Raw genomic sequence first — 26,490 nt, 5'->3', positions numbered from 1 at the left:
AGAAGTGCCTTTGAGCAAGAAGGCCAAATATCAACTCACTGGATGGAGGCAACCCAGTGCCCTCAGCATGGGCCACATGCTTACAAGCCCGGAAAAGATCGCTGAGCTTTATAGCATGAAGTCTTCCATTCTGTATATGTGACATCTATCAGACACTTACTATGCAGGGGAGGGGGGCCTGCTGGCATCTACTTTTCTCCAGACACTTGCTCAGGTGAGGGGTGACAACATTCATTTGTATTTCCCCTTGGGTGTTAGACCAGGGGAATGATGGCCCAAGGCTGGCAAGTGACAGAGCCGGTGTGACTCTGGAATCTTTGATTTTACCCTCTCTTCTATATCTTTTTTTTTTTCTTTGAGACAAAGTCTCACTATGTCACCCTGTGCTCACAGCTCATAGCAACCTCAAACTCTCGGGCTTAAGCGATTCTCTTTCCTTAGTTTCCCAAGTACTCTCCTCTACATCTTGGTATCTCTCCTTGCACCCAGAAGATGTCACAGAAGGGATAGCACTAGGAAAGAGGAAATGCAGTCGATGAGATAGAAGGTGGCTGGAGTTGGGAACAGCTGGATTAAGACTGTGGGCTCTGGAGCCAGCAGCCTGGGTTCACCTCCCAGGGCCACCCTGTGGGCAACTCTGGAGATAATCCTCCTATCCTTCCTGAGTTCCCATCGCCCAGATGGAAATAAAAAACACCCAGGGCATTGCGGAGGGACCCGTGAGCTCCTTTCTTCAAAGACTCAGAGCGAGTGTCTAGCATATATTTGTGAAGATGAGACCAGTTACCTCCGACTCTCAGATGTGTTTAACGTTATTTGTGTCGCTCAGGGCTGGGTCTGCTCACACCATCACCTGTTAGCAGGTTTTCTAGACGGTGGCAGTGGAATAAGAGGTCTGGGCTGGCTCTGACCTCAATGAGCAGTCACCCTCCATGTGTCCCACTGGTGGGGCCCCAGATAATGTGGAATACTTCACCCCAGACGTGAACCCATCTTTTGTCATTTCACCTTTGGATTCTCAATCCTTTTGCAGTATTATGAGGATAACAATTGTGTAGCATTTCACAGTTTCTGTGGGAATTAATATTTCTGTTTCTGTAATTTCCACAAAAAGTGAATTCTTCCAGGGCCAACATCATATTTGAGTCATCCTCAGTGCCTGCCATGCAGTGGGCACTTGGTGAATATTGGCGGAGTGGATGAATGAATGATGGGACCCGGAAGGCACTGAATGGACAGTCGTCTGGAGCAGCACACCTGGGACAAGGCAGGGCACGGGGGTGGGGCCCAGACAAGACTGACCTAAGGCTACCCATCAGGTTGAAACCAAGTTCACGTCTGTAAAGTGGCCATCACAGCCATCAAGAAAGGCTCTCTGATAACTCAGAGGGAGCCATGGGACTCGTGAGGACTGTGTCAGAAGACAGCAGAGTCAGACTAACTGCTGGGATGAATGGCAGGCCCCTGAGACCATCCCTTGGCTCTGGGACAGCATAAGGACCACTCAGGGTGAGAGCGTGGGGGGGGGGGGCACTGAGCCACATGCCTTCCAGTGGTCCTGACTTTCAGTGACACAGACATTCCCAGCCATGTTCACCCCCAACCAGCCCCTGCCTCACGTTCCAGACTTTTCTGTGTAAGGTCGGAGAGTCTGTAACTCTGTAGCAGTGGCTTAAAATTGCTCACTGGCAGCAAGTTGCTTGGTTATAATGGATTGGAGAAAAATATGACTTTACTTATTAAAAAATAATTTCAAAATGCCACTTTTCAGCAATATGGCGCAATGCATGAGAGGCACAGCACTCCCTAGTTTCACACACCTGGAAACAGTGGATCAAAGGTGGGAAGAATCTTTTTGAAGGCATGGCTGATCTGGTGGGAAAGGAAGGGGATTCTCTAAGGAAAGAGAAAATCCTCCTGGGTAAGGGAGGAAGGAATCTGGTGTTCACTGTGGGCAGTTTTTCTAGTCCTGACTGTGAAGACTCATCTACAGAGTCTCTGCCCTTCGCTGCTGGGACCCTCCACTCCCTCCACTCAGGGCAGTGTGCGCACCTGAGCCTTGGTTACATGTTGCCAGATTAAAAGCATTTTCAGCAGGGTGAATAAAATGTTTAACAAAGGATGTTTGTTATCCAAGAGAAACACTCAGAGCACAACCTCAAGAAACATCCTGCCTATCAACAGCACGTTGGTGGAGGGTAATTACAGACTGGAAAATTGCAAATTATATTGCTATGCTTTGCTCTTTCAGGGAAGAAAGATACAAATTATGGCAAGGGAAGAGAAATAATTGTGTCTCAAAATTCCAATTTCCTCTGGCTTTATTTCTGACTTTAAGAGAACATGGAGAAGAGAGGCTCCTGCAGACCCTCCCAGTTCCCACAGAGGGCTGTGCCTCTAGCACCTCTGTCCGCTACAAACCTACTGCCTGGGAGGGACAAGGAAAGCCTCTGTGACCCTGTGTGACCTTCTACATCAGTGGTTCTCAACCTTCCTAATGCCACAACCCTTTAATATAGTTCCTGTGGATCGTGACCCACAGGTTGAAAACTGCTGGTCTACACACACACACACACACACACACACACACACAAATGGAGTTACCTGGAGTTGGCTAAGAGGGTTTGAACCTTGGGATGGAAGGAGAGAACGGAAAGTGCCAGAGCAGCAATGTTTCCACCTCCAGGGGCTTTCCTGTCTTCTCCTTTGCAGACACACAAAGGGCTGAATGTCACATCCTTGCCCAGGGTCTGAAGGTGAAATCCTCACTCCCAATGGGGTAGTATCAGGAGGTACAGCCTTTGGGAGGCGACTAGGTCATAACGGACAGTGCTCTTATCAGAGGGCTCTGAGAGCAGGCTCCTGCCCCTCCCTCTGAGGACACCACGAGAAGCCAACGTGTCCCCCAGAAAGAGCTCCTTCCCAGGCCCTAGCCACTGTGGCACTTGATTTCAGACATTCAGCCCCTAGTACGGCCAGGAACAGTGTGCGTTGTTTATAAACCCCGAGTCTCTGGTACTTTGTTATGCAGCCCCACCTGACCAAGACAGAATCCAGGTTCTGATGAGCTTTGTTTCCGAAACACATTCTCCTCATTTTATACGACTGCTGTTCTATGAAAGGGCTGCCTACACAAAGCAGCCCCCAAATGCCCGGGGAGCTGAGAAACCACAGGAGACAGACAGATCCAGTCAGTGCAGGGTGGTTTACTAGAGGCGCTTACAGACAGGTGAGGTCGACAGGCAGGTCCCCAGTGCAGCCCCCAGACCCAGGCTTATGTGTGGGGGAAAGTCTGCGAGCTCTGGGGAGAGTGTGCAGGTGGCTGAGAGAATCAGGGAGTGTCGCAGCCTCATTCCTGCACCAGCGTCCAGGGCTGCTTTGCAGGAACAGTGAGATTTATAGAGAATAGACATCCCTGCATGACGAGCAATATCTGGGTCACTATGAAAGTTTTGAGATAGGCTGTGCCATGGTGTGTTATTTCACTTCTGAGAAACACAGTGGACAGCATCTGCTCTGATTCACTGGGGCAAGTTTCAACCTCTGTGGCATCTTGGTGTCGTTGGGAGGGCTTCATTTTTCCCATCTGCAAGGATTTTATGTTTCTTGCTTTTTGTGTATTTCAAAACTTTCATAAGAAGCCACATGGTAGATTAGCATCTAAAATAAAGTCACTTTTGTCCCCACAAATACATGGCTTCTTCTGTATTGGGAATATTGAACCTTGTTAGTCACTCTAGGGGCCAGGTAGGATCTGGAGCCATAGGTTGGCACTGGGCTGGGCATAGATCCTGCCAACTGTGGATAGCAGTGTGGGTCCTCAGTGTCCACTCCACAGACAGCCTGAACAGCCACGGTGCTCTCCAGAGCAGGACACACCCTCGTGGAGATGCCCACATTTAAAGGTCAGACACAAGAGGAGAAAATACCCAAAACTTTAGTCACAAGACAAACGGGGACAGTGTAGAATGCTTTTTAGTACTGAGCTAGAGGGGTTTCTTACAAGCTGGTAGGACAGCCATCTAGCTGTCTCTTGTGACCCACAGTTAATCAAGGGGGTGGGGGTTTCTTACAAGCTTGTGACCCACAGCTAAACAAGGGGGTGGGGGTTCACAGCCTTGAAGAGTTAGGGATTAGCTTGTAGAAAACTGATAAGGTGTGGCATTTTTTTTTTCTGGCAGAGAATATGCACCCAAAGGTCATGGTTTTATTCCCCCAAAAGATATGGAGCAGTTCCACATGTAACTTAGAAATCGCACTTCAGCGTTCCTTTCCCAGTGAACGCCACGGCACCCTGTTCCTCAAACACCCTTGGGACCAGCTCTCTTGTACCTTTGCTGGTTTTCCTGTCAATCCAGTAACTAAGAAGCCAGCACAGATGACACAGACCTGGGTGTAGAAATTGTGCTGGGACAGCTGCAGGCATCAGGGGGAGTGGCAGCCGGCTGGGCTGGGCCTGGGTGCCCAGGAGGGGACCGGTTTGAGAAGAGCCGGTGACAATGCTCCACCCCACTGGGCGGTGTGCTCTGAGGAAGGGGCTTTACCTCCCCCCAGCCTGTAACTTAGTGACTGCAGCACCCCTGGAAAGCAGGCCTTGTTAGCAACTACATTGGCTGAAGGAATCAGAGCCTCCTGAAATGAAATAATTTGCCCGGCTGAAATCACAGGGAGTGATACATGTACAAAGAGAGACTTATCCCCTACCACCCCCGCCCTGGCTCTCGGGCACACACACACACACACACATACACTCTCTCTCTCTATCACTTCCTGTGATGAGCAAGTAACACTCAAAGACAGAGGTCCATAAAATTACCCCAACTGTTACACTGAGCTACACAAGCCACACTTCATTGCAAGGTAGGCCGATAACACTGAATCCCAGCACAACCTCCCCTTCTGGGCAACCAAGGCACAGCTTACACTGCAGGGATTCTCAACCTGTCCTGACCCACAGGAACTGTATTAAAGGGCCGTGGCATTAGGCAGGTTGAGAACCACTGCCTTACAACTTGATGACTAAGGCCAGGACAGGGGAGTAAGTTTCTCTATCTAATTGTGCTGTTCTCCAGGCCCAAAGTGATATACATTGTCCAAAAAGTGAAGGTTTCCAACCCTCCTGCACCTCACGTTGATATGTGTCAATGCTCACACACACACACACACACACACACACAGAGTCAAAACTGCCCCAGCAAGGTCGAGTATGGCCTGATAGCCAATCTGTGGCTTAAGATGGAATAACTGTTTTTGTCTGATACTGTGAGATTTTTTTTTTTTTTTTTTTTTTTGCAGTTTTTGGCTGGGGCTGGGTTTGAACCCACCACCTGTGGTATATGGGGTTGGTGCCCTACTCTTTTGAGCCACAGGTGCTGCCTGGAAAAAAAATTTTTTTTTTTTGAGACAGAGCCTCAAGCTGTTGCCCTGAGTAGAGCGCTGTGGCATCACAGCTCACAGCAACCTCCAGCTCCTGGGCTTAGGTGATTCTTTGCCTCTGCCTCCCAGACTACAGCCGCCTACCACAACACCCAGCTATTTTTGGTTGCAGCCGTCATTGTTGTTTTGTGGACCCAGGCTAGATTTGAACCCTCCAGCTTGGCTGTATGTGGCTGGTGCCTTAGCTGCGTGAGCCACAAGCGCTGAGCCTACTGTGAGATTCTGAGAGAAGGAGGAGAGGCCATGAGGAGTGGCTAAGGGCGGGGCTTTGGCGCTACCCTGGAAGCTGTGTCAGCCGCACTTCACTCCTTACCTGCTGCACATAAGCAGCTCCGGCTCATGTGTGCAAGTATGATGACTACAGCATACACTTCGCAAGGTAGTTGTGAGTCAGTGAGTCAAAGCTCTGAGGACAGAGCCTGGTGTGCCCCAGGGCAGACTGTGCTTTCCTGTTACCACGGTCACTACCATTTTGTTGTCACCGTCATCATCATCTATGATTTATGGAGATGGAAAAGATGGCGGGAGGCCTGGATTGGTCTCAACACTCCTTTAAATACAGGTAAATCAAAGCGTCCTCAGAGAGGTTTTAAAAGCCAACTGGTGCCTAAGAAACATGTTAACAGACACGTTAGCTAGAACAACGGAGGGACTGAACATGTCCTCTTCCCGCTTTAGGAGACATCTGTGACAGTTGATTAGCTAATAATTGGGCAAGTATGATCTAATCCTGAAAGTCAATTTAAATCTATGCTCCAAAAAGGATTATCAGATTGCCATTAATCACTGAAAATACAGACGGCTTAATTCAGACATAAGAGTTTTCAGGTGAATTACAGCTTTTACATTTTACCTTTCTCATCAAAATAGCCCAGTTTATACCCTCCTGTCCCACGGTCTCTGAAACCTTCCACCTCTGCAGGTCGCAGCCGCCCACAAGAACCAGGTGAACGCAACAGCTCATGGGCTCGGCTCGCCCCCTGCTGGTGAGCACGAAAACAGCATCACCTACAGGGACAGATACTGCTGTACTCGGCAGAGGGCGCTTACAAAGCTTGCTTTGTTGTTTTCACAACATTGTTTTATTATCATTTCTTTTGGGAGAATGTATACACAAGGCTTCACTCTCTCTACCAAGTGCCAAACGTCCCACGCCATGCTTTAAAATGCAATTTAGAAGAGCATTTTTGATGATGAACTTAACAGTGGTGATTTCTATTAGTGGACCGTGTACCCAGCGGCACAGATTAGATTTTCTACGGTCCTGCCCTAGGGGACCTTAAATGCTCCATAAAGGGGAAGTGGAGTAAATAATGTCTGTCAAGCTATCATGCAGTTGATGGGGGACATGTAACCACACAAATACTAAGTAGCAACATTATAAACAGGGACCCTGACTGGGGTTTATAAAGTGCTCTCTGATCTACTATTGCCATAAATTGACGAATGGGAAAAATGTACGCTGGAGTGAGAAAGATAAGCTCATTGGTATTTTTGATAATGGAGATTTCTAGTTCCTGGCTTGGTTGGGGCAGTTCTGACCAGAGTTACCAACACAGACAGGACTTTGGATGTGGAAACCTCAGTAGCAGAATGCCAGGGCAAGTTACAGAGGAGAGCAGGGCTCGTGTTCCATGCGGAGCGTAGCTGGCACCAAGCAGACGATTACAGTGTTTGATTGAAGGCATTTGCTGGCTGATTGCGATGTGCCAGGCACCGTCCTAGACACTAGAGATTCTTTAGCAAACACATGAGGTGACAAGCAGCAGAGGACTGAGAGCTGCTTCATGGATCCTCTGCAGAGTGGCTCTCAAAGCAGCAGTCCCAGGAAGGTCTGTTAGAGTTCAGATTACTGCAAAACCCCACCTCCCCCACAGCTTCTGAATCAGTAGGTCCCAAGAATTTGTGATTTAACAAGCTCCCAGGTGATACTAACATTGCTGGCCCAGCTGGGGACCCTTTAAGAACCATTGCTAGCAAAATGTCTACACATGGTGCTGTCAGCAAAGACAGAGCTGTTGGGGGGCTTCCAGTAGAAGCCACGTCCAGTGTTTGCTTTGCCGCCTGATGTGATCCGTGGGGACACGGAGGATGAGGATAGAGGTGCCTTGCTGAGCTCCCACTGTGACGTGTCAGGCTCTGAGTGAGGCACTGTGCCTGCGCTATTCCATTAAATCCTCCTGACTTCATAGTAGCATGTCATGGATGAGGACAGGTGGCTTTGAGAAAGAACACAAAGTCCACATAATGATTAAAACAGCTGGCGCATCAGCCAGGGTTCTTCAGAGGAACAGCCAACAGGATCTACATATCTCCACATATCTAAAATATATGGATTATGCCAAGGCACTCGCTTATGAGATGGGGAGGACTGAGAAGTCCATCACCTGGGGCCCAGGGACGGTGCAAACCCAGGCAGAGTTTGTCTGTTGTAGTCTTTAGGCAGAATTCCTTCATCTTAGGGAAGGCCCAATCTTTGCTCTTCAGAACGTCATGAATGAGTGAGGCCCACCCTCAGCTTGGAGGGCCATCTCCTCTACTTAGAGTCAACTATGGGAGATGTTAAGTACATCTACTAATTGCCCTCACAGCTGCACCTATGGACGGTTGGGCCATGCGGGTGATGTGGACTCGCCAACCTGACACACAAAGTTAACCATCACAGCCGGCACGATGCCACTCGTTTTCAAGACCAGATCTGTTTGACTTCAAATCCATTCTTCCTTGCCTTGGGTTCCTCACAGCACTAGGCTGGCAGCAACTGGCTCTTGCTGAAAGAAATTAAATGTAAGCCTGGGGGACAGCCACCATCCTCTAAACGTGCCTGCCTTTGGCAGCTGCTCAGTTAGTGGGAGCTAATAGAACAGCAGGGTAGGTGAACCATTCTTCTCAGGAATGCAGGACGAGCCCTCCTGTGGGGGACAGTATTGCTTCACACCATCCCCACCCCCACCTCCATTTTTAACCTGGGAGCCAGGATTCACCTTTTGGTTTTTCAAGTCTCCATGCCTCTCAGAAACGCTGCTCTGGGGAATGCAGTCCTCTGGTTCCTTCACCCTTTTGTCAGAGGTGTCTGTTGTTGCATGGAGGTGGCTGGGGAGCCTTTGACAGTGGAGCTCCCTCTTTTTCCCAGATCAATTCATCTTTGTTTCTTGCAAAATACAGGCTCTCCCTTAGGGAGTTAGCGCCACCTGGCGCCTCCGAGGCTCTCTGCCACCCCCTTCTTCCCGCTCCCAGGGGAGTGCGGAGAACTGCCAGGAAGTATGGTCCTTTGGTGGTGATCAGAACGGTCCTGTGGTGTGTGTGATGTGTGTGTGTGCAGCCATGTGTGTGAGTGTGTGCACGCATGTGTGTGTGTGCGGGTGTGCAGGCATGTGTGATGTGTGTGTGCATGCGCGTGTGTGCAGGTGTGTGCGTGTGTGGGCGCATGTATGTTTGTGTGTGTGTGCGGGCATGTGTGATGTGCATGTGTGTGTGCAGACGTGTGCGTGTGTGTGCATGTGTGGGCAGACATGTGTGCTGTGAGTGTGTGCAGGCGTGTGTGTGCGCGCAGACGTGTGTGTGTAGGCGTGTGTGGGCAAGCATGTGTGTGCATGTGTGTGCGGGCATATGTGTGTGTGTGTGTGTACAGGCATGTGCGTGTGCAGGCGTGTGCGTGTGCAGGCATGTGCGTGTGTGTGCAGGCATATATGTGTGTGTGTGTGCAGGCATGTGCATGTGCAGGCATGTGCGTGTGCAGGCGTGTGCGTGTGTGTGCAGATGTGTGCGTGTGTGTGCAGGCGTGCCTCTCTGAGTCTCAATCTTACTTTCCTTTTCCTTTCTCAACTGTCTCTGACATGAATATTCAGCTTTAAACCCCAAAGTCTCACCATTTCGTACACTTCACAGCTTACCAACTGCTTCCCACACTTCCTCAGCTCCTTGTTTATAGCTGGCAGATCTCACTGAGTCCCGTCAGGGCCGAGGGAAAGGCTGTGAATCCTTGAGGCACTTGCCCAGAGGTGCAGGAAATGATGCTGGTTCTTCTGGCCCAGGGCCCTTTCTGTTCCCACAGGGCAAACTTGGCACAGGGATGAAGTGCCCGAGAGTGGGCAGAGGGCCAGGCCTGTCCTCACAGTGCCTCTGTGATGGAGGGACACTGGAGGACGCCTCCGCCTTAACTCAGCCCCAGCTCTTTAGTGCTGCTGTCTGCACAGCCGCTTAGCCTGCGTGCCCAGAGCCAAGGATTCAAAGGGAAGGTGTTGATCAAGGGGCTTTAATTCATCCAATCAGCCATTCAGCAAACGCATTCCCAGATTATTGGGCATCCAGGCTCCAGGGAGAGTAGTGTCTGTGGGCCCCCAATTCCAGGATTGCACATGTGTCACAGCAGTAACTGGCCAAGTCAGGTCTGAGGTAGGACACAGGGGAAAGGGGTGCCCTGGACTCCCACCTCAGACCAGCTGGGATTATACACTGGTTTCTCAGTGGTGGCTCTGGCCTGAGGTGGGCTATGCCCCCATCCCTATGCCACATACCTCTGCCAAGATGTCCACAATGAATAGTCTGCTTTGCCCCTGAGTTTCCTCTTGCAGCAAACGTCACTACCATCCACCTGAGTTAGAAATGTGAGCACCGACGTTCACTGTCCCCTTGTACCTTGTCTTCTAGCTGATTGCCAGCATGTGCCCTCCACACCCCCTGTGGCCTCCTGGCTCTCAGAGTCCATACTCTGTGGCACTGGCAGCCCCGCTGCACCCTGGGGCTGAGGGATGGGGCTCCCTCACCCCTTGGCCCCTGGGAACATGGCTCTGCTGGGCTCGGCAGAGCTGCAGTCAGGGGAATTGCCCTCTGTCACAGACAGCTGGCTCCTTGGGTCACAACCCCTTGTGCAGGTGGGGTAACTCACACCCAATGGTGGGGCTGCTCACCACCCCCAGGCGGCTTCCTGCTGAGAGGTCTCCTGGGACGCCTTCTCCTGCCTGCAGGCTGAAGTCTGTTTTGTTGAGAACCTGACCTATGACAATTGGTACCAGAATGGTCCTCCCAGTTGCCAAAGCGGAGCCCATCACTGTGGGGATGAGCTTGGGATGTTCTGAGCAGGGCTACAGGGGCAGGAGGCATGACCAGGATGCACTGTGAGTGGCCCTGTCTCCAGGCCACATGCACGGGCAGACCCTGTGGCTTCTTGGTGTCTATGGTGGGAAAACAAGGGACAGCTTATTGTAAGTCCATAAGAGAACGCTGCTAATGGTCTCCAGGGTTCTGCAGCTGAGAATGGTGCACCATTTGGAAAGGAGCCCTGGCTGTGCAGGTGCCCCCGACCCCTGGGGACAGCAGCGTCTCAGCAGCACCCACACAAAGGAGTGGGCGACAGGACCAGGCCACAGCAGGCTCACAGGTGCCAGTGAGCCACTGTTATCCATGCCGTGGCCCTGCTGCCTCTCCTGGGCTCACAACCGTGGCCCTGGTGGTGGTGGCTGGGCCGGGGCTTCTTATGATGAACTTGCAAAGTAGCAGTGGATGCTTGTTAGGCTCTGACCTTCTTCAGGGTGAAAGGGGAGTGGTGAGGAGCAATCCTCTCCATGGGCAGAGCCTGGCAACGTGACTGCTCTGGTCTGAACGTAGGTACAACCCCTCCACCTCCACCAGCTCATAGGTTGAAATTTAATCACCCTCTATCTCTGCTCAGGGACACCCTGGAGGAGGAGGAGATTCCATCTTGAGAGGGATGTGCTCCCATCTGGAGGGGGTCTGCCTTCCTCGGCAGTGGAGCCCCAGCCAGCACTGCCGTGGGAAGGCTGCCAGGATCATGCACAGCACTGCCTTGGCCAGCCACGTACCCACCACTGATGAGGGGGAGGGACCTGCCTCGCAGGGTGCAGCTGGGGCTCCCCTGTGAGGCTCAGGCTGTCCTCTGGGGTGAGACCTCCGCTCTGAACTCACCACCACCACCTGTGCCGTGCCTCCAGTAAGGAGAATGCCGTGGTCTGGGAAGCAGGAGGTGGAGGTAGGAATGACCCTCTTATTGTCACTTCCCAAGGCCCTCTTGGGAATTTCTGCTCCCCACCTGTGCACCCTGGCCTCGCAGAGGTGGAGGCCCTGGCTTCCATCCGGGGAGTGCTTCTACCAGGGAATACAACAGGGGTCCCAATAAGCTTCAACTACAGTCCCCAAATGGTCACTTTAAGTTTCATTTGCCAAATGACCAACAGGCAAGGAAAAGTATCACCATCCTGGAAGGGACAACTGGGCGTCAGGAGCATATGGGACCACAGCTGGGCAGGTGGGTATATAAACGGGAAGACACATTCAGCCCCAGGGGACTTTCTGCTCCTTTATGTCCCACATGCCCCTCAATTCCTGTCCCTCGACATGAATACGAAGGCCTTTACTTAGGGGCCTCCGCCTCCTCTCCAGCTGGGCCTGATGTCATGTTACACCACCACCAAAGGGCCTTCTTTCACTTCACTGAACAGACCATTCTCTCTCATCTCCAGAATGTCATACTTGTCTGTTTGCCTAGACGTGTTGAAGGCCCCTCCCTGCCTGGGAGCTCCCTGCCTTTTGAGTACACTGTGTGGACACCATCCTCATGCTTCCACCGAGTCCAGAACGGCCTCTCTGGTGCCTCTTGGTGCACAGTATTCCAATTATTTGTTAAGTTGCTTTTCTACTTTGCTAGATCAGCGGTTGTCAACCTGTGGGTCTCGACCCCTTTGTAACAATGAGAATACATCCTGCATATCAGAATTTACATTACGATTTATGACAGTAGCCAAATTACAGTTAAGAAGTAGCAACAAAAATAATTTTGTGGTTGGGGGTCACTACGACCTGAGGAACTGTATTAAATAAAGGGTTGCAGCATTAGGAAGGTTGAGAACACTGCTCTGGACTATGGTACATAATCAGTGCTTTATTAAGTGTTTACTGAATATCCTTTTCCCTTCTTTCCATTGATTATAAGAATTTGAGGTTTAGCTAAGATGAGGTTCAAAGACACATAATCTGGGAAGTGTAACACAAAGAGTTCAGCCAAAATTCTACCTATAGATGTGTTTAAAATTTAAAAAAGTGAATTCTCAACATTAAAAAGTAAATACATTTAACACAAACATATGTTTATAAAATATCAAAACAGTAAGACTGGAAGGTCTGGTACCGAGGGCCCCATTCTGCTTGGTGAACCACCCTGGGAGCTGGGGGGCAGCTGCCCCCTTACACAAGCCCTGTACGCCCCAGGCAGCCACAGAATCCACCCTGGGGCTACACACAACTCTGCGTGTGGGTTATCGGGTTGATGCATTTTGGTAATTGTTCTGTTTGTTTTAATAGGAAAGGCTGAAGAAAAGTGATGTGAATCTCCTCATCTCTGCTAAAATGTTGGGAGGCCTATGAGTTTAATCAGCCCTATTTTACTCATTAGAGGGTGTGTGTCTGAGTTGGCCATCGCTGGCATGGTAGAGCCAACAGTAAACCCGCTGCTCTCCCTCTCTTGGAAGGCAGAGTGACTGGTCAGAATGGTGGAAATGCCGTGTCACTGCCTCCCTGAGACCAGAGTGGCCATCAGCCCTGGCTGGTGAAATGACAATCGGGGGCCTATCAACTGCCTCCCTGCACCTTGCCTGTGAGCAAAGTCCGTAATGAAAAGCTGAGGTGAGGCTCAAAATAAGACGCTGTATTTGAAAGTGCTTTGTAAGCAAGTACTGTACAAGGATGCGTTATTATTTTTATACCAGGAAAGATGGTGGCTCTATTTTTCTAATTTTAGGAGGCAGCCCGAGGGAACTGAAGTTAATTGTGGGAATCTTATTTTCTCTAATGATTCAAAAGATTACTGAGACAGAAGCCAGCCCCAAAGCTGCAGCCTGTTCCTGCAGAGGAGGGAGGTGAGGAGGTGCAGGAGGGAGTTGTCATTTATTCAACAAACTTAGAGTGTCTACTACGTGCCCAGCACTGGGCGCTGTAAGACGCAACAGGCACAAAGGCCGCATAACAAAGCCCAGATTCAGTGAAGAGACAGAGAAAGGACCCTTCGGAGTGATGAATGTGTGGTGGGAGCAGGGGCAGTCGGCTGGAAGCTTAGAGCAAGGGTGAGGGGGAGCTTGGTAGGCAGGGATGGTACATAGTCCTTAAACACTGTGGATCTATTAATTACAGAGAGCAGACGAAGTTCCTGAACTCCTTAGATCAGGTACAGCTATGGAAATCGACTTTCTTTGTGGCATTTGACTGCCACAAAGTCTGGAGTCTTGGCCAGATGCTATGGCTCACACCTGTTATCCTAGCACTTTGGGAGGCCAAGATAGGAGGATTGCTTGAGCTCAGGAGTTGGAGGCCAGCTTGGATAATATAGTGAGATCCTGTTTCTACTAAAAGTAGAAAAATCAGGTGGGCCTTGTGGCAGGTGCCTGTACCCCCCGGAGTCTGAGGCAGGAGGATGGCTTGAACCTAGGAGTTCAAGGCTGCAGTAAGGTCTGATGGCACCACTGTACTCCAGCCTGGGTGATAGAGCGAGACTCTATCTGTCTTAAAACAAGATGAAACAAAATGGACACTCTCAGTGTGCCTCCCTGCTGCAGGGGGAGAGTAACATCAGCCACTTAGGAGCACTGGGAAAAGGAATCATTTTATGTGGTTTGTAAGAGCAAGTATTTTGTTTCTAGAAAACTTCTAGGGGAAGACAGGGAAAGAACCAGAGCTTAGGGAGAATAGTCAGGCCAGTACTAGGGAAAGTGAGTGGGGTCAGACTCTTATCAGCCTGTGATAGATTGACCTTCCCTCACCATGCTTCCCAAACCCCAGCAGTCTCAACTTCAAGTTTGTTCAATCTTCTAAAACTAATTTAAAACCAATTTTCACATTTGCTTCTTTTTAAAATTACATTAATCAACAAATGGATTAAGTATTGGGTCAAGTGGTCTAACTGATAGGAGAAGCTGATTGGGCCCCGGGGGAGGTGGGCCTGTAACATCAAAGAGCAGAAACCAGTCTGCCCTGAATGGAAGAGCAGTGAAGAGTGGTTACAATGGCTACAAGCAAAAACCCTTGCATTGAATTGAAAGGAAAATGTGAAGGGGGCTGATGAGGGTATTTTAGTATTAGCAAAATTCAGACTCGAGGATGCACCTAAAGCCTTCAGTCCCAATGGGAGCTGCAGCTGGACTTTCATGGTTAGACGTATGTGGTGTTGTCTTTTCAAAGATTTCAGGTCATCGAAATCGCAGAGGTCATCCCCCCAGAGATCACCGCCCTTTGAGAGAAATGTAGGAAACAGAAACTAAGCTCTATCAAAATACAAACCCTCATTCTCCTACCAAGTGGAATTGGGTCTGGAAATTTGGTGAACCAGCTTGTTCAGTTCATCCTTTTCCATATTCAAGGGTGTCTGAAATAAGGAAACTTTGGCAACTGGGTAAATTAGCCCACAAAGCATGTGCTGGTTGCTCAGAATACCTTTCCTTCCTCTGCCCCGCTTGGGAAAGGCTGACTCCCGGGGCTGTGTCCCTAGGCTCCCTTGGGGCAGCCATCAGAGGTGGGGGAAAAGTTTAGGATGTCTAGTGCTCCCTTCCTGCTGGGGCCCTTCCTTCAGGATGTCTAGTGCTCCCTTCCTTGCTGGCAGTGCCAGCCTCCTGGCACCTGTTCCAAAGCCCTTCCTCCATGGTTCCAGCTCATGGGGTCACACAATTCATTTCCTCCTCCTGCTCTGGGGCAGGGTGGTCATGGCTCCCCAAATGGTAGGCTCCCACATATCCTCCACATTGTGAGGGTTCTTGTGCCTCCACCCTACTTCCATGGGTCACCCCTTCTGTTACAATTTCTCCATGTGGCCACCTGACATGGACTCCCCTTGCTGTGGACACTGCTTGAATCAGAGACTTAGGAAAAACAGCCAGCAAAGAATCCAGGGAATTGCCGTCTGTTCCGTCTCATGGCAGCAGTTGACCACCAGCCTCTCCTCACTCCCCTCTCCCCATTTTCTTGGTGGGTGTGTTTTGTTTTTGGGTGAGAGGACCAGGAGGCAGGGCCAGTGCCCAGAGCCAGAACAGAAGCCTCATTTCCAGGAGACAGTGCCACAGACTACCCCGCGCCTGAGTTCTCTCTGGAATGACCTGGGTGTATTAACTGCACCACCCAGGATTCCTATCAGATCCATCATGCAATTTTGTGGTGTCTGATGAAGTAACAGAAACTTATTGAGAGTGGAGACTTACCTTGCTCCTTGTCCCAAGGGCCTAGAACAATGCCTAACACATCATAGATGTTTAACACACATTTGTTGAAAGAATGAGCTCATGTCTCTCCTTTCTGAAGCTACCATCACTCAGCACATAGCCACTGAGTGTGTGTGCACCAGGCACTGTCTCGGGCCTGGGGAGGCAGTCGGGGGGGAACAGGGGCTGGCAGAGGGGAGGGGCCTGTGCCCTCACCCTGCCACCCACGGACCCACCTTCCCTGACTCTCTGGGGAAGCATCACGTGTGTTATGTGTGGGCTGCACTTTGGTTCGGCATGTTACTGTAATTACCATATGTATTTTCCTTAAATCTCCCCCATGGCTTCCCTGCTTATTGTGTATTTCTCCAGTGGGCCTGGGAGCTGCTCCACCCACACAGGAGCTCAGGTAGTGTCTCCTGATTGATGGTGTTTGCGGTCGCCTGGACATCTGTGCCTCAAGTCATCTTTAACTTACTTTCTTTTCCTTATTTTTCTGGAGTTGAATGAGGTTTAGTGACTTTTTAAAAAAAATCAGGGCCACCTCATTCTTTAGCATGACAGTTGGTGGAATGCAGAGTGACCAGGGTCAAAGGCTCCCTTCGTCCCCTACCAACTCCCCCTAGGACGTCTTATGGCCTTTTGAAAGCCTTTGTCCAGTCTGGTCCTCAGAGCCTTCTGCTCTAAGTTGCTAGACTATCTCCAGTTCCCAGAGCCTCAGGCTTAGCCTCCCCTGCCACCTGATCCTGAGGCAAGGGGTCTCAGAGCCATTGTTCCACCTGCTCTCAGGATCCCTGAGCTTGTATTTGAGTGTCCCTAAGCTAAAATGAAATTAGCAGAAAGAGCATTTGCTACCTCTGCTGTGGAAATGGCCACTCTGTCCTAAATCTCCCAATATACTCATGACTAACAATTTGGGAGCTGATGAGAAGATCTGAATTCACCAGTTATGTTTATTACTTAGTTATGCCAATAGTGGACAAACTTCCCCAGAATACCATGTAGGGCTGCCCTTTTGCACGCTCTGATGTTAGAGCAGTCAGATCTTTAAAATTCTCTACCGTAAAATTCAAATGTCCTGGATTTCCCCATCTGTTAGTTTCCTATGAATAAAATGACTAAGAGGTCTAAGGTCCACCAGCATAGAGTGGTGTGGAGACCCTGTTAACATCTACGTCAAGAGAAAAATCATGAGGAAATTCATCATCAGTGCTGAAGTTTTTACTTCTTTCCCTTAGATTAATAAATAAGAGAAAATGTATTTGCGTTTCCCTAAGCCTGAGATCACACCTTAGAGAGTAAGGCTTCGTAAACACGTTCTTTACTTAGGGCTGAAATACAATTTAGCATAGTGCGTGATTTTGCTAAAAACAATGATGTCTTTGCATAATATAACACTTCCATATGTGCCATTCATGGAGACAGTTTTCACCAAAGATTCTAAAGAAAAGCATTAAAGAAAATAAAAGGAAAGTAGCATTGCTTTCTCTCCTTTAAAGGTTGTTATATTGTTTTATCTGCCCTCTGAAGCCTCCTCTGATCATGCTAATATGCCTCATCCCTATTCCATATTTGCCTGGGGGAAACATATCGGAAAAATTATGGAAGGTTTGGACATCTTCACTGAACACTGGGAAGCCGACATCCTACCTTTCTGAGAGAAGCCAGAGCCCCATTCCCGTGGCCCCTCAGTGACCCCCAGGAAACTGCACTAGTCCCCTGGCGGGGCTCTGGTGCTCTGATCCCCACCCTGAGGAATGAGTAGGTCTTTCTGTACCTGAGCGACTGTTCCTGAGGCCTCAAACAGAGCGCTGCATTCCCCGTCATGGTCGGCCTCCTTACACTCCCGGCAGAAGACGAACTGTAAGAGAACACACGTCTGTGAAGCAGGGGCCTTACACTGCTCGGCCGCTCAGCCCACCCTGCTCTTCCTTTGCCAAACCCGTTGTATTCACTCATCTGACTTGTGTGAGGGTTTCCACGTCAAATTACCTTTTGCAAATAAAAATCGAGCTATGTTTTAATGATATTGTTCACTCTTTACTAAAGAATGTTCCAAGCACTCTAGCAGGGTTGCCAAAATGAATGGTGAGTCACGTTTCCTTTCTTCAAGGTGTTCCTAGTCTAGTGGAAGAGACAGTAATGCAAATAAATACCTGTAACGAGTATGATTGGGTCAGAAAAGGAGAAAACTACTCAACTCGAGAATTTTACATTAGACATTTGTTTACATATATTGAAGATTTGTGTTTCCATGTCAATGGACTTATTTTTGTATCAAAGGGTTTTTTTTTCTTTAAAGCCCATCATAGAAAGAAGAAATGGGCTACGATGGACTGAATCATTCCCCTCCCCACCTGCATTTCCTATGTTGAAGTCCTAATTCCCAGGACTTCGGAATGTGACTGGGTTTGGAGACAGGGCCTTTAAAGTAGTAATGTAAAATGAGGTCTTTGAGGCAGGCCTCACCCAACCTGACCGGTGGTAAAATGAGGTCTTTGAGGCACACCTTACCCAATCTGACTGGTGTTATCAGAAGGGGACACAGATGGGGGGAGTACACAGCAGGAAAGTGACCACCTGCCAGCCAAGGACAGAGACCCCAGGAGAAACAGCCTGCCTACACCTTGATCATGGACTTCTGGCCTCCAAAACTGTGGAAAATGAACTTCTGTCTATGCCACCCATGCTGTGGTCCTCTGTTATGGCAAGCCCAGGAAACTAGCACATGGCCACAGGGGGTCTCCACTCTGGGCGATGGAGCTCCTTTCCACATTCATATACCAGGGAACTGAAGACACCCAAGTTGTCAACTGTCCTCTGCCTTCCATCCTACAAAGAAAAAGGCTGACAAAATGAATGGCAGCCAGGGTTGTTCACGGCTGTCTGTCTGGGATCACTGGACTCCTCCAGAAAGCCTGTTACATTTTCATTGTCACCAGCCAAGCTCCCCAGGTTGCAATACTGGCTCAGGGTATGGGACCATGGTAGAATGCACTGGCTCAGAGTCACAATCCCATCGCCTGCCACCTGAAAGTCCTTGTGAGAGCCACCTTGGTTTCTGAGCCTCGGTTTCCCCCTCTGAAAATCCAGGAGAATGACGACAGCCATCTCATGTGACCATTGTGGGAGGCAGGCAAGACGCAAAGCTCCAAGGAGATGAAGCCCGTCAGGCACTACTTTTTCCATACTTCATTTCACAGCTGGGGAAAGAGTTTCTTTGCTAGAACACTGGTTCTCTTTGACGCACATTTCTTTAACTGATTGGGGGCCCCACCTCCCAGAGCAGAAACCACATTCAGACAAAGTGTTTCAGCATAGAAAGGAGTGCCACCTATAAGTGTGGTGTGTGGGCGATGCTGGTGGCCTTGGAGCACAGATACACGGTAACAGGATGCCCATAAAGTGACAGGGCTTTATGTCCCTCCCGCCCAAATCCAGAGGTGCTGACTACTTGACCTCTAGAACATGGTGGAAGGCCCAGGCCTGCAGGAAGCGGCAGCTTCCACTTGCTACTGGGACGCTTGTTCTTGAAGGCCAGTCCCCATGTGGTGAGGAAGCCCAGGAGACCTGCAGGAGAGGAGCTGAGGCCTCAGCCCCAACAACAACCCTGGCTGAGCTTTTAGGACACAGCCAGTGCCAACTTTCCAGCTGTGTGACTGGGTCATATTATAAGTGGATTGTTGCTGTTTTGAATCGCAAGTTTTGGGGTAGTTTTCATGCAGCAATAAATAACTGATATGATAACGACCTCGAGTCTGGAAGATGGAGAAGCTTTTCAGAGTCTTGAGAGTTCTAAAGTAAACATTCTATAGCAGAAGCCAGGAAATTAGCCCAGTTTTGTTTAAGGCAAGATTGCTTTGAACTGATAAACAAAAATAAACAGGATATAAAACTAACCAATTCAGATAACCCAAAATACACCACAGTCCTCCTTGGCTCAGAACCATCAGCCTCCCCAGGGCCTTTTCCCTGTTGGGGTGTCCTCACCACGTGTGTCCTGCCCTGTCCAACTTCTTGTTTTAATAACTCATCTGAAAAAATTTTCATCTCAGGACATAAGAAACAAAAAAGGGGATCGTTTTGTAAGGAAATGGCCTCTACAGAGATGCCGTAATTGGTCTGCAAACCATCACTTTCAGCATATTACATTCTAATTTCTTCTCACAGTATTTTAGAATTCACTCGAATCTTGTGGAATACCAGCCTTCTTTAGAGGCTCAGTTTGGTGGAAGAGGGCGTGTGTGTCGGGATGTCCTTACACAATCACTAACACACCAGGTCTTAGTTTTAACATTTTATTCTCTCTACGGGGGAGTGAGGGAGCAGGGAGAGGGGAGGTGGGGGATGCGGGTGCTCCCACTTAATGGGCACAATGTTAGGGTGTCTGGCACACCTCTTAGGGGTGGCACACAATTATAAGAGGGACTCTACCTACAAATGCACACATTGTAACCTAATTCTTTGTACCCTCAATTAACCTGAAACAATAAAAAATAAATAAACAAAAGACATTTCACTCCCTCTGAACGGAAAGACACATCCTGTGGATTGTGAGTTGGATCCTTGGGTTTCCTCCTAAGCTGTTGTTGAGTGTCTGCTAATCTTTGGGCTTGCCTCAGACCCATCACTCTGATCTTCTATGCTCTGTTGAGAAAACGTGGTGGTGAGGCCCATGATAGAGAACTGGCGATGGGATCGCTCCTGCCGCTTCCCAGAGAAGCAAGTCTGATCTCTCGGTGTGACAGGGAAGGCTGTTCCCATGGTCATAGTTAGTGGGTGAGGTGGACAATCAGTTCATGGTATAGAACACCCTGGAGGTTGATCAGTTTGTCGGAATAAATAGGTCTTTCCAGATGCAAAGACATTAAATTCCCTTCCACACTGGTACTACAAAGAACAGACTAGAAGGAAATCAGAAGAGGAACAGGATATACAAATTAAAGATCCATCACTTCTCCATCTCCGTAGCAGAGGTGAGCACATGCTACAGGGATCCACTGGGGGTCGCGCACTAACACACTCATTATTCTGCTGCTATTCTGAGAGTATGATTCAAATTTAGATATATCAATAACACGAATGTGTTCCATACAAAATAGGAAGTATCTAGAAGGCCTGATTGGATCTTGAAATGTTTGGTGTTTTAAGTTCATCAGCATTTTTCAACCTTTTTTTAATCTCACAGTACACTTGACCCTATAGTTAAACTTCTGAGGCACATTTATATTGATCAAAAAAAAAAAAAACCCAAAAAAGAGTAAAAGAAAAAAGAATATACTTACGGTGCTTTGAAGTTTTTTTTAGAAAATAATTTATTTAGTGATTTTTACAAATTTTCGCAGCACACCTAATCAGGTGTCCTCAAACTATGGCCTGTGGGACACATGCAGCCTGCCTGGGACATGTATCCGGCCCGCCGGGTGTTTTTGCTGCCACTGCCTGTCCTGCTTAGCAGCTGACTCATCCCGGGGCCCACAGTCCGGACCTCCAATGGTCTGAGGGACAGTGAACTGGCCCCCTGTTTAAAAAGTTTGAGGACCCCTACCTAAGATCTTCTCGCGGCACTGGTGGTGCTATGTGCACACCAGCTGAAAAATCACTTAATTATATTATCCAGAGCGCAACACTCTCCACCAGGTGTTTGTACAAAATCTCAGGCCTTCAGTCCCCACTCTGTGCACCACGGTGCCCTAGGGTGAGGCAACACACTCATGGGTGTGGGGGATATTTTAAAAATTTGAGGACAACACAGTGATACTTAACACCTGGTGAACAGCACGTGATTTGCTAACTCAGGTAGTTAACTCCGTCTTCTGGTAGCTCGAGCTGGCTTCCTTTCCACTATATCCTATCTTTGCAAACCTGGGTTTGGGGAAGTTACTGTGATATAAAATCAGTACGAAGAAAGATCTCTTTGGAACAAATATATGATTATTTACGAATGAAATGAAAATATGTTTTTCTTTCAATTTATGTGAACTATTTTTTCAGATGCCTATTAGGTTGTGAAGACATTAGTTCTTAGTATGCCATTTATTCCAAAATTTTTAATGACCAGAACTGTTAGGCCCTTCTTTCAGCCTACAAATGCATGAAAATCTTACTGAGCTGATAACAGTATGGTGAACACAGAAGTTTGGGGAACTCTGGCTTAGGCAGATACAAAACTCCTTGAGAGAAAGTTTCAGGCCAGTTTGCAAACATTCCCTGGGGAATAGCCTTTTCCAGAGGGGAGCTTGGGGAAGAAGACACACTCGGCCTCCCATTTTCACAGTCATTCTGCTGACCTGAGGTCGCATATCTGGGGCACATGCGGTTTTAACCAACAGTGTAGAAGACTGGAATTTACCCAGGAATTTGCTGATAATTAACCTAACCTCACATTTGCTGAGGCTCCTTTAAGATGCATAGACCTCCCCCACCTTATGAGTAAACATTAATGGATTAGAAGTTAGTGGACCAGGAACCGTACAGTACATAGGGCATCTTTCCTAGATTATTGTCTCTTGGGATAGATCAGACAAATGCCATCAATTTCAAGTTTTTACAGCCCTATTATGAAACTAATTTATAGTTCTCAAATGAAAGCTACAACCTAATTCTAGCCCAAGAATATGGGGAGGGGCTAGATGGGCGGATGGGTGGTGGGAGGGTGACTGGAAAGATCACCTACATGGTCTGTCTAACAAGGGTACAAGTGAACTTTCCTAGAACTAGAGTATAAATGTTTTAACACAATAACTAAGTAAATGACACAAAGTCTATGTTAACCAGTTTGATGAAAACATTTCAAATTGTATATGAAAACACTACACTGTACCCCATGTTTGCATTAATGTATACAGCTATCATTTAATTAAAAAAAAGAATTTTTAAAATGCTTTTAAAAATATTATGAAGGAATACTTACTTCTCTAAACTCTAACCCCGTATTAGATTTGAATAATAAGCAGCTAAATACATGAGCTATGTTATCTGAGCTGCCGTGATGACTGTTTTTTGTGTCACCCGGGCTGGACTGCAGTCAGCCGTGTGGCTCAATCAAACTCTAAGTGTTCCTGTGAAGGAATTTCATAGCTGTGATTAAGATCTATAACCAGCTGACTTTAAGTAAGGGAGATTATCTGAGATAGTCAGAGCAGGCTGGGCTCAATAGCTGAAAGGCTTTAAGAGCCAAACAGAGGCTTCCCAAAGAAGAAGAGACTCCACCTGTGGACGGTAGCGTCCAGCTGTGTCCCACAGCTGCAGCCTGTCCTCCCCGATGGCCTGCCCTGTGGATTTAGGAGGTGCCTGGGCAGCCCCACACCTATGTAAACCAATTCCTTCCAATAAATCTCTTCATATCTGTATATGTGTGTGTGAGTGAGGTCACCATTCTGCTGGCCTTGCCTCTCTGGTGAAGTCAAGGCTGATGCAGCTACTATAGAAAAATTTAACGAGGTCCATTTTATTCCCTGTCTTTTGCAAGAGGACTCATGTAAAAAACTACTTTTATATGCTGTCCTCCAGTGCATTTTCAAGTCTGGGAGCTTGGTGTCAAACTTCCCGCTTAACTGTAGTAATTAGCTCATCCTAAGTGCCTAAGATGAGGTATAAAGTTTTTTTTAAAAAATTATTTAATAAAGGCTAAATCTGATAAGTCCATTTTTTTTCTCTTAAGAAAAATAGAGAAACTAATCTTAACATTGAAGTCATATTTTGTTTTGTATTACGTGTTGGGAATTTACTTTTAAGGTAACTAAAATCTTGGACCTAGGCAATGAGAGAATTGCATATTGTCATTCATGAATGAACTCATGTAACAGGTGTGTGTGCATCATATGTGTATATATATATAGTTAAGTGACAGGACAGAGTTTATTGGCAAGGAGAAAGATTGATAAGCACAATAAGCAAAATAGGAGGTGAAAAATAAAAGAGACCAGAACCTCCAGCAGTGGAGGGGGGAATCCAAGTGGGAAACCTCCAATATTTATATTTTCAAAAATAAGATACAGTTTAGTGTTTAAAAGCCAAGCCTTTGAAGTCAGAGAGATCTGGAATCAGAGGCCCTTCCCAGCCATTTATCCTCTGATCCTAACATCTCTTAGCTTTAGCTTTTTTGCATCTGCAAAGAAGGAAGAGTAAAATACTGAGTATTATTCTTTTTTAGATAATGAATATTAAACACAGTTTTTGGCACACGGTAAACACATAAATAGTATTCTCAGAGGGTTACGGATGCTTTACAAGCAACGTGATTCCATAGAAAGTAAGGTGATAGAAACATTTCCCAGTATACTGATGGTTCTATGAGAGTCTTGGATGAAAATGGGACCTCCTCAGAAATGCCAAGCGTGTAAACCCCCACATATGCAGGAATGCTGTAGAGAAAGGGGTGCTGGCCTCCTTCGTGGGTCTGTGGCACGGGTGAGTCACCAAGTCACCGTCAGGCTCCTGAGACACTGTGACTCCTGCAGAGCCGCGGGAGGGCCCGTCAATCAGTCACTCAGTGTCAGGCCAGCCTTGTGGCCATCTGATTGGTGTTGAGTTTGAGTCCCCCTCTCCCGTGATGGACACATCCCAAAGGAGGTGTATGTGTATTTTCTCTTTAGAAGCATGAAAAGGTACCAAACGGACAGCTTCCAACACAATCACACAATCAGAATATTCGAGTGGCTCAAGCAAATTTAGAGCCAGTCAGTAGCTACAAGTAATCACCCTTAAAATAAGTTTTGATCCTTAAAGTTGAATGATCTCTGCATGAAAGCCAAAATTTCTTTGTGCCTCTTTTCTGTCAGGCCTGCATCATTATAAAAGCATTTTATTACGTGTCATTCATTTTTCTTCTGCAGCGCCAAAGTTCTGTGTTAAAAGAATAGGGGAGAATCAAATACCATCTCAGGACCCCTGACTATCGTCAAGGGGAACATCAAAAGCTCGCATCACACATCTGTGCTTCTTAGGGAATAGAGGAAATATTTTTGTTTTCGGCGTATAACTTTCCAGAAGATGGCAGCAGAGATACAGAAGATCCGCCTCTCTGTTAGAAATAACCTGTCTACAGAACGGCCTCCTGTCGGGGGACCAGGGGCTGAAATATGCAAAACTCAACCTGACAAGACAGTGCCACAGAACGGAAGTGGTGTTAGATTATAATGCACTAAAGTGCAATTTTGAAAAGAAGAAAGTGAGGTTATTTCCTTTCAAGTACACAACATCTTAAAATCACAGAATCTCATGGTGGGAAGCAATCTTCAACTGCGCCAGCTCTAAATGCAGACAGACTCAGACAATCTTTTACGTGCAATCTTCAAAGGGCTAAAAATAAATAATTTGAAGGAGGCTGGATCCAGCTCAGCAGCCAGCTTCCTTTGATTCCTCAAATTCTAATTGTCAAGGATGGCTACACAGTGCCACTTCGTCTCCCACAAAATGCCATGACCTCGGTCACCCTGTATCCCTAAAGTTACTTTTTGTTTTGAAAAGCCCTTCCTCTCCTTGGTTTCATTTCCATTTGTGGGAGCTCTTAAAAAAACTCTGGAAACTCTCTTCTCCTACCCCGCTGTCTGTCCCATCAGGGACGCATTCAGTCTTTCAATCGTGTGATCTCGTGGAAACTTTATTAGCATCTGTCTCAGGACCACGGCTCTCAGGCATGAGCTCACCCGGCACAGGGTGACCAGATCCACTAGCTTCCTTGCCACAGAGTGACCTCAGGGCTTGGTATTAAGAGATGCGCTTGATAAATGCTCCAGATGATAAAGTGGCACCTGGAGAGGGCACTGCTGGGGATAGAACTGTCCGTTCTATAATTAGGGACACAGATATTTAAATTTATTTCCTACTTCAAAATAGTTTTTTTTTAATGAAACTTTAAAATGTGTATGGGCCATTTATTTTTCCTCTTCTTTAACAGCACGTGGTCACAGGTTTTAAAGAGTAGGCATTTTTTGAGTCAGTGACACACGTAGACAGCGCATATTTGAAAGAAATAAAAGATGCAGAGTGGCTCGGCGCCCGTAGCACAGGGGTTACGGCACCAGCCACACGCTGGCCAGGTTCGAACCTGGCCTGGGTCAGTTAAAGCAACAATGACAACTGCAAAGACAACAACAAAATAGCCGGGTGCTGTGGCAGGCGCCTATAGTCCCAGCTACTTGGGAGGCTGAGGCAAGAGAATCGATTAAGCCCAAGAGTTGGAGGTTGCTGTGAGCTGTGACAGCACAGCACTCTACCAAGGGTGACATAGTGAGACTCTGTCTCAAAAATAAAAAAACGTATAGAGTGAAAGACATCTCCTTTCCTTTAGGTCAGCTACAAGGCATCCCAGAGACAATCGTCACCTGCTTGTATGGGAAATATTTCATCTCCCAAGCATATGTATGCATATAAAAGGTTGCATGATGAATGGTGCTCTGTGCCTTGGTCTTCATTCACCACAGCTTGTAGACGGCTCTGCGTCAGTGATGTTGAGCTGCACCATGCTTCCCATGCAGATGCACAGTATTCCAGCTGACCACGCTTCCCATGCAGATGCACAGTATTCCAGCTGACCACGCCTCCCATGCAGATGCACAGTATTCCAGCTGACCATGCTTCCCATGCGATGCACAGTATTCCAGCTGACCACGCTTACCATGCGGATGCACAGAATCCCAGCTGACCACGCTTACCATGCGGATGCACAGTATTCCAGCTGACCACGCTTCCCATGCGGATGCACAGTATTCCAGCTGACCACGCTTCCCATGCGGATGCACAGTATTCCAGCTGACCACGCTTCCCATGCAGATGCACAGAATCCCAGCTGACCACGCCTCCCATGCGGATGCACAGTATTCCAGCTGACCACGCTTCCCATGCGGATGCACAG

The 26,490-nt window shown here is 48.0% G+C and overlaps 1 protein-coding gene across 1 annotated transcript in view; it reads right to left on the bottom strand.

Moving 5' to 3' along the window:
• The window catches only part of PRKN (parkin RBR E3 ubiquitin protein ligase), a 1,208,049-nt gene that overhangs the window by 5,021 nt on the left and 1,176,538 nt on the right, over nucleotides 1–26,490 (bottom strand). Inside the window, exon 10 of the mRNA XM_023514609.1 lies at nucleotides 17,410–17,493. Coding sequence (XP_023370377.1) covers nucleotides 17,410–17,493 — 84 coding nt within the window. The remainder of the gene's footprint in view (nucleotides 1–17,409; nucleotides 17,494–26,490) is intronic.

Source organism: Otolemur garnettii, unplaced genomic scaffold, assembly GCF_000181295.1.
Source record: "Otolemur garnettii isolate 467f Iridium unplaced genomic scaffold, OtoGar3 scaffold00056, whole genome shotgun sequence".
NCBI lineage: Eukaryota > Metazoa > Chordata > Mammalia > Primates > Galagidae > Otolemur > Otolemur garnettii.
Note: the sequence above shows the minus strand (reverse complement) of the source record. Positions and strands in the feature narration are given on the sequence as shown.